At 30.1% G+C, this 15,153-nt stretch overlaps 2 protein-coding genes and 1 long non-coding RNA gene across 50 annotated transcripts in view; 2 read left to right on the top strand and 1 right to left on the bottom strand.

Annotated features, from left to right (window-relative positions):
* The window catches only part of LOC105761713 (putative disease resistance protein RGA3), a 31,800-nt gene that overhangs the window by 5,912 nt on the left and 10,735 nt on the right, over positions 1-15,153 (top strand). The gene's annotated exons all lie outside the window — the stretch shown is intronic.
* LOC128034891 (uncharacterized) lies at positions 4,891-5,749 on the bottom strand. Its single transcript, XR_008191043.1, has 2 exons — positions 5,480-5,749; positions 4,891-5,168 (listed from the first exon to the last, which is right to left on the bottom strand). It is a non-coding gene; the product is annotated as an uncharacterized LOC128034891 (long non-coding RNA).
* The window catches only part of LOC105761687 (putative disease resistance protein RGA1), an 87,207-nt gene continuing 83,644 nt past the window's right edge, over positions 11,591-15,153 (top strand). For 24 of the 48 annotated variants that reach the window (XR_008191014.1, XR_008191023.1, XR_008191029.1 and 21 more), the window contains exon 1: positions 11,593-14,783. Coding sequence is in view for 2 of the 48 variants with exons in the window: in XM_052623991.1 (XP_052479951.1) it covers positions 11,701-14,783 (3,083 nt within the window). In the remaining 46 variants the exon portion in view is untranslated. The other 24 variants (XR_008190998.1, XR_008191021.1, XR_008191036.1 and 21 more) reach the window with 6 other exon arrangements.

Consider the following 15,153-nt stretch of genomic DNA (forward strand, 5'->3'; position numbering starts at 1 on the left):
TATATTTGGATTCAATAACAATTGTAGTAGTGAGGTGAGGTTAAAATGGATAAAACACCTCTTCCATCCCTCTTTAATTCAATATTTTTAAATTGGCCCTTCTAAAAAATAGAGTAATTTAATCCCTATCAATTTCAAAGTGAACTAAGGACAATTAACAATAATGTTAATATTTTTGTCACTTGTATATAATTTTGATTAGTATAATAACAAATTCAGTTCATACATAATGTGTAAATGTTGCAATTTGATTTAGTTAAACTAGAACTAAATTGATGAATGTGTAAACTTTTAGGGTTAAAGTTATTATTATACCAATAAAAATGTGTACAGATGACAAAAATATTAACGTTGTGATTAATTATCCTTAGCTACTATATTTCAAATTAACAATGATAAAATTGCTCTAAATTTTTAGAAGGACCAATTTGCTTGAGATCAAAATTGAAAGGGACCAGAAAGGTGTTTTCACCTTAAATTGATTATTACAGATGTTAAATTATTTATATTTAACATTAAATAATATAACATATACTAAATTTGCAAACATGGTAAATAATAAATTTATTAATAAATATATTTTTATTAATTTTTTATTTATTATTACATATCTACTTATTTAGATTTAATTCATATAAAATTTGATTATGAAAATTATATTTTTCTTTGAAATTATTATAAACTCAAAATTCTATACTTTATATAAATGAAAATAATAAAATATAATAAAATTATTTATATTAAATAATAATTAAAAATATATTTATGATAATAAATTTACATGTATTCAATATATCATTATATAAATATTAATTTGTAATATATTTAATTTTTATAACAATTAAATAATTAAATTTATAATTATCATATGATATGTACTTATATAACACCTCTGTAAGGTTATAGTGAGAAAAACAATCTCATTGCAAGTTAAATTTTTAAGAAAATCTTTTATGTCCAGTTTGGTGCAATAAAATCAAGTGATACTTACCTCAATTCAATTCAATCATGATACTTACCTCAGTTTGCTTATCATGTATATTAATTTAAATTTTAACAATTAATAATTAAATTTGAATTATAGTAATACTAACCGAAATTTCTCTCGAGTCACTCCTTGTCCACCTTCACCTTTCCTTTCTTGGTTAATGACTCTTGCACGACATTAGCTACGTAATTAAACAATTAAAAATCATTAATACACAATTTCATCAAAATATTTCTATTTATACCTAAACTTTACCTAAATTCTAATTTAATCCCTTATCAATACTAATTTTATTTTCCCAATCTAACTCCATATTCTTTCTCAATTCTTACTATAAACTCATTTTAACTCTTCAATTTCACCATAAATCCCTAATTTCAGGATTCTTTCAATTTAGTCCCTACTAATCAAAACTTACGCTTTATTTTACAATTAAATCCTTTACTAACTTCTAACTTGAAATTAAATTAATTTAACCCTAATTCATTCATTTATTCAACATAATCAATGTCTAGAAATCTAATAACTTCCAAAATTTTGACATAAATTCAATAATACTTTGTTCTAGGATTCCAAAAACATCAAAACTAAGAGAAAAGGGATTAAATTGACTGACCAAATTTTCCTTTTTTCTTTTCTTTCTCTGTTTCGTTCTACTTCTCTGTTCTTTTCTTTCTTTATTTCCTTGTTTCTTTTATTTCTTTACTTTATATTATAATAATAATATAATTACAATAAATATCTAATTAATAACTAATGCATATATTTTTTACACTTGTACTTAATCTATACCCTACACTTGTCACAAATTAATTTATTAATCACATAAATATCTTATAATTTAATTATTTATCTAATAAATATCTATTTAATAGACAATATAAATATTACAATTGTATATATTTATCTTTTACACATTTATTTATAATTACCACACTTGTCACCTTTTATTGTTTAATTATTAGTTTAGTCCTTTCACCTTTCTAACTTTCACACTTAATTCAATTTAGTCCTAATACATAATTAACTTTAATTCAACTAAATTCACTTAACTAAAATCCAATTGGTCTTATAACTAATTCTATACATATTTTTAATAATTATTTTAATAGTCCATTTTACCAAAACAGAGACACGATAATTCACTTTCCAATACCGCACTTTTTAGGTCGTTTCAAAATTAAAATCCCCAAGTCCTATATATTTTTGTAAGTTTAGAATTTAGTTCCTATATTTTTAAATTTTAAAATTCAAGTCCAACTGTTAACATTTATTAAAATTATTTTATTAAATTCGGGTTCATTAAAATGTCATATTCTTAGTTACATGGCTACCAAGTAAGTAAATTTTTTTAAATCAAACTGTCACACTAACAAATCCAACAAAAAAAAATTTAACAGTATTAACAATTGGACCTGAAATTTGAACTCTGAAAGTAAAAAAATTAAATTCCTATAAATACAAGTATAGAGACTAAATTTCAAATTTATGGTGAGTACAAGGACATATGGCATATTTTAACCTAAAAAAGGGTACCCTACTTTAGTAGTCATCCAACTAAGTTTTTTTTCTTTTTCGGTCACTCAATCATGAAAAGTTACAAAATAGTCTCCCAACGATTCAATTTTATCATTTTTATCATCAGTTGGCTAATGAAAAAATAGAAAACACCAAAAAATCCAAGATAATTGGGTGAAAAAAAAAGGAAAAAAATAATAGTTTATTGATTATTTTGTAACTTTTCATAATTAGGTAAAAGAAATTACTAATAATTTGGTGATCATTTCGTAACTTTTTAAATAGTTGAATGACTTTTAATATAGTTTACCCAAAAAAGAATATTAACGGCGTCAAATAGAAAATGAGAAAACAAATTTAAAACAAAGATAAACAAAACGATGTATTTAACGATGTTACTCCCTTCTTCTCCAACCAAAACGCCGTCACTTTGTTCCTCAAACGTAAAACATGGTGGGACCATTTCCAACCATATTCTCAATTTATTAATTAATTTTTAAAATTAATTTATAAATTCTAAAATATTTTAATTAAGTTTTGAAAGTATTAATGTTATATCAATAAAATCATTCTATTTTTGTAGTGTCAATTTGGTTTTAAATTTCGGTTCTCATTTGACATGGATTAAATTGTAAATACTTGTGTACTCATCATATTGATAACTTGATTCTAACATATTAAAAACACGAAGAGATTATAAAATTTAAGAGGATTATTTCTTCTTCTTCTTCTTTTTTAACACATTAGATTAAACAAAATGCACACTTTTAAGATATTAAATTAATGGATTTTTATATTTGATGTATCAAATAATTATATTATACACACAATAATATCACTTCATTAAAGAAAATAAAATTCACATGCTGATGTGGTTCTGGTCAAGGTTTTCAAAACTAGATAGGTGGTCGAACCAATCATATTAATTGATTTTTGGTCCAATTTGTTTGTTCGATTCAATTGAAATAGTTTAATTTAATTTAGGGTTTTTAGATATGGAAGTTTCATATTACAATAATTGAATTTTGAAAATTTTTATAGATTTTTTATATTATATATATTAATTTATTTAAAATGTTTTCAAATTTAACTAATCATGGTTTGACATGTGTCATATATTAGTAAAAATTGTCAACACCAATCTTAATTGTCCTTATTTATTAACCTTTGAAAACTACATGGTTTCCATTAATCTGTTTTCACCGGCCTCAAAAAATTGACAATAGGAGATTGCAAGGAGGTTGATTTAGAAGGCATGCAATGGGAACCTCTTGGTTGGTGATTGGTAATATTCCAAAGCTGGTGTCTCTTCCCTTGGGCTTCAACATCTTTTTCGATTGAAAACATTGGGAATTCATGAATGCCATGGATTGAGGTCACTCTTTCCTGTGTTCCAACATCTCTCGTTTTCAATAAGTAACTGCAAGGAGCTGGAGTTATCTGCACCTAACTTCCAAATATTCCAAGATCATACAAGCCTGCGCTCTCTGGCGCTGGCAAAGATTCCAAAGTGTCGCCATCTTCCGGAGTGGCTTCAACATCAAACAAATCTGCCAAGGCTTATTCTCTGTGATTTGCCTAATTTAACATCGCTTCCGGACGAGAACCAGTTTGGAAGAGTTCTTTATGAAACGATTTCCTCAGTTGGTGGAAAGATGTCGGAAGGGGATTGGTGCCGATTGGCATAAGATTGCTCATATCGCTGCAGGTTGGTATATTGACTCTCCAACTACAGCCTCTTTTGCCAAAATAGAACAAGCTTTTGGTGCAATTTCTTCATTTGTCATTTTATTTGGCTATTTTGTGCAGTAAGCATCGAAGACTTTTAGTGAAACGAATTTGGCAATTTCAAGAATTCAAATGCAGAAAAAAAAAGTGGTAATCTAGCTAATTGCTTTACGCTTTTAAATTATATTAATCTCAGCATCGCAATGATCTGATGAAATCCTATTGTGTATACACATTTGAAAATGCAGCTTACACCAAATACCAACAAGGAATGACAGGTAATTCATGCCATTCATTTATTTTCTATTTGATTCAATAAAATAAAATTGAATAATTTAGATTTAGTGTGATGTATTTTGGTGGTTCATATCTATCATTTCATAGCTTCTAATACTTTAATTCTAAAAAATCTTTATTGGTACCCAATGGACATTTTCCAAAATGCTTGCATGCCAGCCTTCAATATGCTTCTACTTCATGCTCTGCTTTGTTCATTTTCCAATTTTAAATCTTAATCATATGTATATACAATTTTATGTTTTATCTTGAAATTTTTGATCTTTTTACCCTTATTTTTGTTAGCTTTTGGCTCTATTCTTCTGCAGAGCATAGCATGCAATACAAAAAGCAGAGACCATACTTTCTACCCTCACATGTTTATCTGCCCACATATTCGATTGGCGTGTATTTTTCTGAAAGGTGTAGAGCCCAAATTCTGCCCGTGGCCCAATAGAACCCGAAACAGCCCAAATTAACAAAAAATAATCAGTCCAGTTACATTAGACACAACAAACCTAAACCCTAGCCCAGGAAATTAAAAAATTTCAGCAACAGAGAACCCTAGCTGCTGCTTGCCCCCAAGCCTCCAAGCGCCGCATGCTGCCAGGCTCACTCATGCACGCTTCTGACCACAGCCGTCGGCCTCGTCTGACACCTGCAGAGAAGAATGAATGCAAGCAACAGAAGAATACAAAGAAATAAAGAGCAAAAAACAAAAAATGAGAATGAACAGTTGTAATAGGGCTATAAAAGCCAAGATCTAATCGTTGTATTTTTTTTTTTACGAAGGCACATCAAGAAATCAAAATAGAACAGAGTTTTCAAAGGTTGAATCCTTGCAATTTCCTCTTTGTTTTCTCTTACTTATTTGTTTTATCTTATTTTATTTTATATTTTTTTTCTTTTGCAAATCTATTTCAAATAACTAAAAATCAAAAAGCAAAAATAAAGGGGAGGGGAACCCACCGGGTGGCCGTGGTTGCGCCGTCGGAGGATCTCTCCTCCGTCGCCCGAATCGGGTCCAAGCGGTCGTGAACCTCCTTTGTTTTCGACTCCCGTGGGTTGAGAGAGCTTTGGCTTTCAAGGATACCGTGAAACAGGGGCTAACGGGACCACTTTCCGGCACCGGTCGCCGACCACGTTGGTGGCGCGACGGAGGTCTTGGGAGGCCGTCGGCCTAGCAGAGAAAGGGAGTCTCCCTTTTGTTTTATTTTTATTTTTATTTTGTTTTTTGTGTATTCTTTGCAAAAGAATGAAACGGCAGGAGTAAAAATTGTTGCTTTTATGGTAATTATTACCCTAATGGGTATTTTGCGCAATTAGTCCTTCCAGTTCTGGGGCACATTCGATGCACTTTTCTATTTACTAAATTTCGGCCACAGAATTTTGGCGCTTGTTCCAATCTGGTCCTGTGCAAAACAGTGCGCATGGAAATGGGAATATTTCTTTCTTCAGTCCTCACGCCCTTGCGCATGTCTTATTTTAGTCCCTGACCTTTTGACTCTTTTTTTATTATTTAAAATTTGCTTTTGTTTTTTTAGTTTTCATGTTTATTTTGATTGCGTTTTACTTTTTAAACGGTTTAGATTTTTATATATATATTGTTTCATTTAAACAGTTCAATCATTATTTATTTTAAGATTTTTGTGTATTATTTATATTAAACAGTTTTGGTTTATATATATTATCCTAAGTTTCTTTTCCTATATTACATTTCAAATTTTTATATATATAAGATACTGACTTGCTTTTATAAATTATTTATTATTACTATTTATCTTTTTATGATAAGATGTATTATATGTCAAATATTATAAACTGCTTTCTGCAATTTCCTTTTAAATTGTCATTTTATCTTTATTTTGATGTTCATTTTATGTATTATTTAGTTAAAATTATTTTATTATTTAAAATTGTTTTATATATCTTTAAACGCAAGTTATTTATCAAAATGTTTTATTTGTTTTTTTCGTTACAAAGATTTTTCCTTCACATTACTTATCTTATACTTTTATATATACATTATTTATTTTATCTTATATATATATATATCATTTTTTTGTATATTATTTACCTTAAATTTCTTTGTTTGCATTATCTATTTTAATTTCATCATTATCATTTTAAAATTTTCTTTTACGTTTTATTTAATTTTAATTTGCTTTATACCTTTTAAATTATTGTTTAAATTATTGGTCTTTATTTATCGATGTTTGAATTTGAATGATGAATCTTTGTATGATTATCGCTTTGTGTAAGTTAATTCGTTTATTCGTTTTCATGTCGTTGGCGTCCACTTGCATGATATTGTATTCGTGTATTATTGTCTCGTGTGTGCTACCATATCTCATTTCATGTCATTGCATCGTGGACTATTCAAAATAAATGTATGTCTTTAAGTGTTGTACCCGCAACTATTCAAGAATTTTTTTTAAAATAAGTCAGTATTTTGCATTTTGGAATTTTGAGAAATTGTACCCTAACTTACTGGGTCTCGATTTTCTCGTTAAACCCAAATAGCAAAATATCTTTTCAAATTTTAAATACATAAAATTTCAAAAAATAAAGGCAATATTCTATATTTAGAAAATTCGAAAAATTGTGCCCTAACTTACTGGGCTTCGATTTTTCTCGTTGATTCTAAGTAACTGAATATCCTTTTAAAATTAAAATAAATGAGGTTTAAATAAAAAGTGAAATGCAAATTCACTCTCAAAATATGAGATGTCGGGTCCTAACTTACTGGGTGTGACATCTTGTTACTTCGGGATAAGGAGGCATTTTCTATTTTTGATTTAATTAAAGCATTTTTAAATCAACATTAATAAACGAGGATCGTATTTTAAATCTTTTCAAACTTTCAGCTTTCGACATAAAGACATTAAATAATTAACTAGGTACCAATTTTGGGCGTTACGAGGGTGCTAATCCTTCCTCGTGCGTAATCGACTCCCGAACCCATTTTTTTGAATTTTGTAGACCAAAATCGTTGTTTTAATAAAAATTAAATCGTTTATTAAAAACAACCACTTTTTAAGGTGATCCGATCACACCTCATCAAAAAAGATTGGTGGCGACTCCCATTTTCGTTTTCATTTTCAAAACCAAGTTAATCCTGTTTCATCAAAAAAAGTGGTGTCAACAAAATGCATTTGACAACTTTAAGAATTTAGATGCAGGCAAATAGGTGGTAATTACTTAATTGCTTTACATTTTTAAAATCATAATAATCTCATAATTTCAAATGATCTAATAAAATCTCGTAACTAAGCTGCTTCTTTTTCAGCATGAGTTCAATGGAAGAGCCAAAAAGCAGGACATGCATTCTTCATCAGCTGATCTGTCCATGGCATTGTGCTCCCATGAAATCCTTCTCTCTATGCACATTTGTTCTTTCTTTTTCTTTGTTGAAGAGTCGATCTGTATGCATTCTTCATCAGCTGATCTTACTGTATTGTTTATCCAAAACAATAGGGAAAGAAAAGGGAAAGAGACTTAATGTTCTTTGTCAAGCTCAGAGGCTCATTTGAAATTTTAGAGTATTTGGTAAAACTATTAAATTCAAAAAATAGGCCCGTTTAAAATAGGGGTCAAGCTTGAATTTGAATATTCAAAGCCTAAGTTTGGCCCGACCTAATTTTTAAGTTTGCAATATTTTATATGTTATGTAATTTGTAACAAATAAAAATAAAAATTGTAATACTATTATAATCTTAAGATGACTATATATAAAATTTTAATAAAAATGTAAAATTATTAAATATTGAGTTAAAAATAATATAAATTCATTTAAATTTTTTTAAATAGTATGAGTGGATTTAAAATTAGTTTGAGTTAACTGTTTACAAATTTGAAGAGACTTTAAGTTTATATTTTAGACTAGGCGAACTTAAACAAATATAAAATAAAATATAAATATTTTCATTTTTTAAATTCTCTATTATATTTTGGCAAATGATTTATTTAACCTTCTAACTTTATGAAAAAAATCAATTTAGTCCTTAAACTTGCATGGCATACACATGGATGCCACGTTAGCAATTAACTAATGTTTTAATAAATATAAAAATTTAAAAAAAGTATACAACTTATTAAAAGTTTTAAAAAGTATAAAAATTATTAAAAACTATTTTAATTTTTTTTTAAAAATAATCAATTGCTAACGTGGCATACACATTGGCTTCCATGTGGAAGCCACATCAGCAAAGTTAATAAATGTTAACTTTTTTATTCATTTTGGGGTTGGTTCAATAAACAATACAAGTTTAAAGACTAAAAGAGACAAAAATTTAAATGAAGGGCTAAAATAATTTTTTATTGTAAAGCTGGAGAGCTAAATAAGTGATTATGCCTAATTTGTTAGTATAAAAATTTGACAAGCGAAGAATCAATCTCTACCTTTCATCGCTAGATGTTAAAAATTCAAATTGAAGCTTCACCTTACGATATGTTTGGCTTAATGGTTACTCATCCTTAAGAATCTATTCCAAAGCTGCTAATAAGATGAAATGCCAGCATTGCTTCTACATGCTTATGCTCCCATTACTACCATCCATATATTCGCTACAATTTTCTTTTTCAACTTTAAATTTAATTCCTTTATTTAAGGGTTGGGTTTAGACTTGAACATTTAAGGACTATATTTTATATAAATAAAATAATAAAATATAATAAAATTATTTATATCAAATAATAATTAAAAATATATTTATGATAATAAATTTACATGTATTTAATATATCATTATATAAATATTAATTTGTAATATATTTAATTTTATAACAATTAAATCATTAAATTTATAATTATCATATGATATGTACTTATATAACACCTCTAGTGAGAAAAACAATTTCATTGCAGGTTAAATTTTTAAGAAAATCTTTTATGTCTAGTTTGGTGCAATAAAATCAAGTGATATTAGTTTAATTCGATTATATTTTTTATCCATCCATTATAATTTAGTTTAGTTCGATTTTTATTATAAATTTTATAATTATTTTAATAAAATAAACTTCATTTTACGGCTTTTAAATGTCATTTGACAAATTTTCAAAGTTTTTTCATAGATTTTTTAAAATTATTTTAAGTAGATAAAAATAATTAAATACTTTTTCACCCATTTTGGATGGTTTGACAAAAAAATATAAGTTCAAAGACTAAAAGAAAATGAAAGTAAATAGAAAGCTAAAATAATTCTTTTATAAAGTTGGAATGCCAAAAAGTTATTATACTTTCATTTTTCAAAATAATCATTAATAAACACTTTAAACATAAGTACATCTACATTTGCTTCGTGATTGTTCTTTCTATAAATTCACGATAATCATGTTAAACAAGTAATTTAGTGAGGTTAAGTATTGTAACAGTGAGATTAAAGTTAATTGTAGAATATGTATTTGAATTCAAATGTAAATATATCGATAAAATGAGAATAAAAAATCACTATTAAAGCGGAATTAGATGCCCTCATCGATGGTTTTTGGCGGCTTTCTCAATTTCTTAAAGCCAATAATGTCATTTTTGAAACAGATTGTGCTAGCATTGTCAACCGCTTTAGTTTTCACAAGGAGGACATAACGATCCTTGATCACTGCATCAAGGAGCTCACAAAATGCTTAATTCTTTTGTTTCTTTCGAGGTCAGATGGGTGAAACGTGGTTATAACAAATTAGCCGATTCTCTTTGTAATTGGGCTCTTTCTAAGTGTAGTAATTTGTCTTTTGAGATGAATTATCCTAACGATCGATATTCATAACGTTGTAATTTATGATGCAACTTAAAATGAGATAGTGACCAGTATTAAATATATTAAGTTAAAATACATGTATATGTAAAATAAATGATTAAAATATATTTAAAAATAAAATATCTTAAATAAACAAACCAAAATCATTCAACTCACAATAAAACAATTATATGTGTAATAAAATAATAAAATAGATATGAGCAGTGGAAGCAATCTTCATGATGGTATAAGTAATGATTTTTCCTTCAATACCAATTAAATACACATTCCCATGGAGCTGACATAAATCCAATATCTTTCCACATGTTCAAAAACGAAATTAATTTTTTTTTGTTGGCAATAGTAGCCGAGCTAAAAAAATTTTACTCGAATTAAATTATATATTTTATAGTAATGTATCTTTATAATTTTTAAAGAGTTAAATTAAATTTTTATAAATTTTTTAGATGAACAAATTATAATTTTATCATTATTAATTTAAAATTTTATAAATTATAAAATGTGTAAATTAAAAATTTATCATTTTAGGAGTCTCTACTAGGCTTCGCAGGTGATAGCGCAACTTGTCAAGAATGACCATCCAAGCTATAACAAAATGTTTTGGGATATGCTAAATCAACCTCTTACATTTTACTTTGATATATTACATAGACAAGCAATTATATTAATCCAATGTAAAAAAATATATGTATGCATTTTTTACATATGTATAATTGAATCAAAATTAAAATTAATAGCAAATATAATTAACATACCCATTAATATAAAAAAATTTAATAATAAGGGTATACTAAAATAGTAATGAACAGTAACTATTGTCGTAATATATAATTATAGACACCAAGTTACTTTAAAAGACAAAATCAAAGCTAAGTAGGTAGGTGAGAAATGTGAACATGATAATCACTTGTAAGTTAATTGAATTCGATTAAAAAAAGATTTAAATTTGATTTAGTAGTCATTAAGTTATGTTTAAATGAGTTTTATTGAATTTTTTATTTTATATATTCAACCAAAGTTAAACTCAAAAATAAAATATTGAATTTAAGTTAAACTCGCGCAATTACACAAAGTGGGAAGAAGGTTTAGAAAGACTTCAATCAAAACACCTTGGATTCCATGGGATTTGTCTCCTTTTTCTCTTTTCTTTCGTAGCCTTTTCATTAATTTCAATTATTTGTACGGCTCCACATTGTGCAGAGCATTACAGAAATTTGTGTCAAACAGTAAACATGGAGGGACCATTTCCCACCAAACAACATGACTTTAACTTGGAGGGACCATTTCCCACCAATCAACATGACTTTTTATTTAATTATACTACTTGCTGGGTGGATGGATCCACATCTGTGCTTCATCTTGTTGGAATCATTCTCATTTTAGTTCTCCTCTTTCACCAATCAAACACTTTTTGCCTTGATTTCAGTTTGAACCAACAATGGACGAAGCAATTGCTTCCGTCATTGCCACAGAGCTCATTATTAAGTTGAGCTCTCGTGCTCTCTCTCAAGTTGGGCTGTGGTGGAATCTCAAACATGACATCCACAATCTCAGACGCACTGTCTGTCAAATCAAAGCTGTGCTTCTTGACGCTGAAGAGAAATCGGTGACCGACAATCTCGTCAAAGTTTGGCTTGAAGAGCTGAAAGATGTACTTTATGATGCCGACGACTTGCTCGATGATTTCTCTACTGAAGCTTTGCGGAAAGATGTATCGGGTGGGAACAAGCTGACGAAAGAGGTACGCCTTTTCTTCTTAACCTCAAACCAATTTGCTTATGGTCTCAAAATGGGTCGGAAAATGAAGGCCATTAAGGCGAGATTAGCTTCAATTGAAAGGGAGGCCAACACTTTTGGCTTCATTCCGCGTGATCGCCCCGCGGAAACCTCTTTCATGACTAAAAGGAGGCAGCAAACGCACTCTTTTGAGCGTGAAGATGACATAATAGGGAGGGATGATGATAAAGCAGCTCTTCTAAAACTCGTGTTGGAGTTTCAAAGTGAAGAGAATGTTTATGTCATTCCAATTGTGGGGTTTGGAGGGTTAGGGAAGACTGCTTTGGCCCAATTTGTCTATAACCATGAAATGGTCAAAAATCATTTCGACTTAACGATGTTTGCGTGTGTTTCAGATGATTTTGATGTGAAAGTTATTGTAGCAAACATTATCAAATCTGTGACTCATCAAGCACCTGATCAAAATCTTGAAATGGATCAATTGCAAAAACAACTTCGAGATAAAATTGATGGGAAAAAATATTTGCTTGTTTTGGATGACATTTGGAATCAGGACCCAGAAAAGTGGTCTAGGCTAAAGAAGTTATTGATGGGTGGGGCTAAAGGGAGTAGGATAATAGTAACTACTCGATCTCTAAGGGTAGCGGAGATAACTAATAAATGTCAATCCCATGTTTTGAAATTGAAAGGCTTGTCTGATGATGATGCTTGGTCTTTGTTCAAAAAGATAGCATTTGAACAAGGATATGCAGACTCAACAAATTCAGCCTTTGTGGAAGTAGGGAAACAGATTTCGGAAAGGTGTGGTGGGGTTCCCTTAGCCATAAGGACGATAGCTGGTACATTATCTTTGAAGAAAACTGCAAATGAGTGGCATTCTTTCAAAGAAAATGAACTTGCTAAAATATCACAAATTGAAGGAGAACTTCTACCTATACTGAAATTGAGTTATGATCTTCTCCCGTCTCATTTGAAGCATTGCTTTGCTTATTGCCGATTGTATCCAAAAGATTACAGAATTAAAGTACAAGAGCTTGTTCAATTTTGGATTGCACAGGGTTTCATAAAGCAATTGAATCAAAGTCAATCTCTGGAGGAGATCGGGTTTGGGTATTTTAAAGATTTAGTTGAAATAAGTTTCTTCCAAGAAGTAGGAGAAAGATATTCAAGGGAAGGGCTAACATGTAAAATGCATGATTTAATGCATGATCTAGCTGAATCAGTAGCAGGGATGGAGAGTAGTATTGTAGATTCAAATAAAATTGCAAGTGATGTTGGTGAAAAATGGCGACACATATCAATTAAACCTTCATTAATTCCTTTGTTTAAGGGAAAGAAGTTGCGAACCTTGTTACATTTTCAAGACAAAATAAGTCAAGATTTCAGCTATGAAACTTGGGATTTGATAATTGCAAATTGTAGATGCTTGCGTGTATTGAAATTGAATTCTATAGGTATTCAAAAGATTTCACCCTCCATTTGTAAGTTGAAACATTTGAGGTACCTTGATCTTTCTTGGAATTTCAATATTAAGATTCTCCCAGAGAGTATTTGCAAGATTCAGAATTTGCTAGCGCTGAAACTTGACAGCTGTCATAGGCTTAAAGAATTGCCAAAGAAGATTGAAAAATTGGTGAATCTTACCCATCTTGGGTGTGAAGGTTGTAGGGGTTTAACTCATATGCCACGTGGAATAGGGAAGCTGACTTCACTTGAGACGTTAAGCATGTTTGTAGTGGATAAAGATGGGTCCCATGGCGGTGCAGATCTAAGTGAATTGAGACTGCTTAACAACTTAAGGGGAGGGTTAGGAATAACAAATTTGGGATTCGTAAAAAATGCAAAAGAGAAGTTTAAGGCTGCTAATTTGAAAGAGAAGCAACATTTGAGATGGTTGGGTTTACAATGGAAATTTGATTCTGATGATGAAGATGATGATGATGATGATGAGAAGTCACTTGAAGACCTCCAGCCCCATCCTAATCTCAAGGAGCTCTGTATTGAAAGATGGAGGGGTGATGCCAAGTTTCCAAGTTGGCTTCCTTTGCTCACAAATCTCGTCAAAATTTTCATAAGTGGTGGTAATTTCAAACAAATCCCGTCCTTTGCGCAATTTCCTTGTCTTAAAGGGCTGACCATAGATGATTGTACTAAGCTGGAGTACATGGATGATAATAGCCCAAAAGGAAGTCAAGGAGAACCACAATCATTCTTCCCATCACTGAAGCATCTTTCGCTCTGGAACTGTCCGAATATGAAGAGTTGGTGGAGGACGACAAAACCAATCGATGATGATTCCAACGAGGACGACACAACAGTTATGGGAACATCAACCATGGCATTTCCTAGTCTTTCCTCTTTAGACATTCAAAATTGCCCTTTAATTTTAATGCCACTGTATCCATCACTCGATGAAGGTCTAATGTTGTTCTATACCAGTTCAAGGCCGTTAAAGCAGACTATCAAAATGAACATCAATGCTAAGGCCCCATCAACTTCAACCTCTTCTCTTCCACTCTCCAAATTGAAATCTTTCCATGTATACAACATTGAGGGGTTGGACACTCACACGCTAGATGAGTGCCTGCAACATCTCACCAGCCTCAAAAGATTAACAATAAGAGATTGCAAGGAGGTTGATTTAGAGGGCATGCAATGGGAACCCCTTAAGAATCTCTCTCATTTGGAGATTGATAATATTCCAAAGCTGGTGTCTCTCCCCATTGGGCTTCAACATCTTGTTCAATTGAAAACATTAAAAATTCATAACTGCAATGGATTGAGGTCACTGCTTCCTGTGTTCCAACATCTCACTTCCCTTGAAGACTTTTTAGTAATGGACTGCAAGGAGCTGGAGTTATCTGGGGCTGGCATCCAAATATTCCAAGATCATACAAGCCTACGCTTTCTACAGCTGCAAAATATTCCAAAGTGTCGGTATCTTCCGGAGTGGCTTCAACATCTAACAAATCTGCAACGGCTTTTTCTCGTTAATTTGCCCAATTTAACATCTCTTCCGGACCAGATGCATTGCCTAACCAGTTTGAAGTATTTACACATACAAGAAATTCCTCAGTTGGAGGAAAGATGTCGGAAGGACATTGGCGCTGATTGGCAAAAGATTGCTCACATCCCCAACATTTGGTTGAATCAG

The sequence above is a fragment of the Gossypium raimondii genome, chromosome 11 (assembly GCF_025698545.1).
Source record: "Gossypium raimondii isolate GPD5lz chromosome 11, ASM2569854v1, whole genome shotgun sequence".
NCBI lineage: Eukaryota > Viridiplantae > Streptophyta > Magnoliopsida > Malvales > Malvaceae > Gossypium > Gossypium raimondii.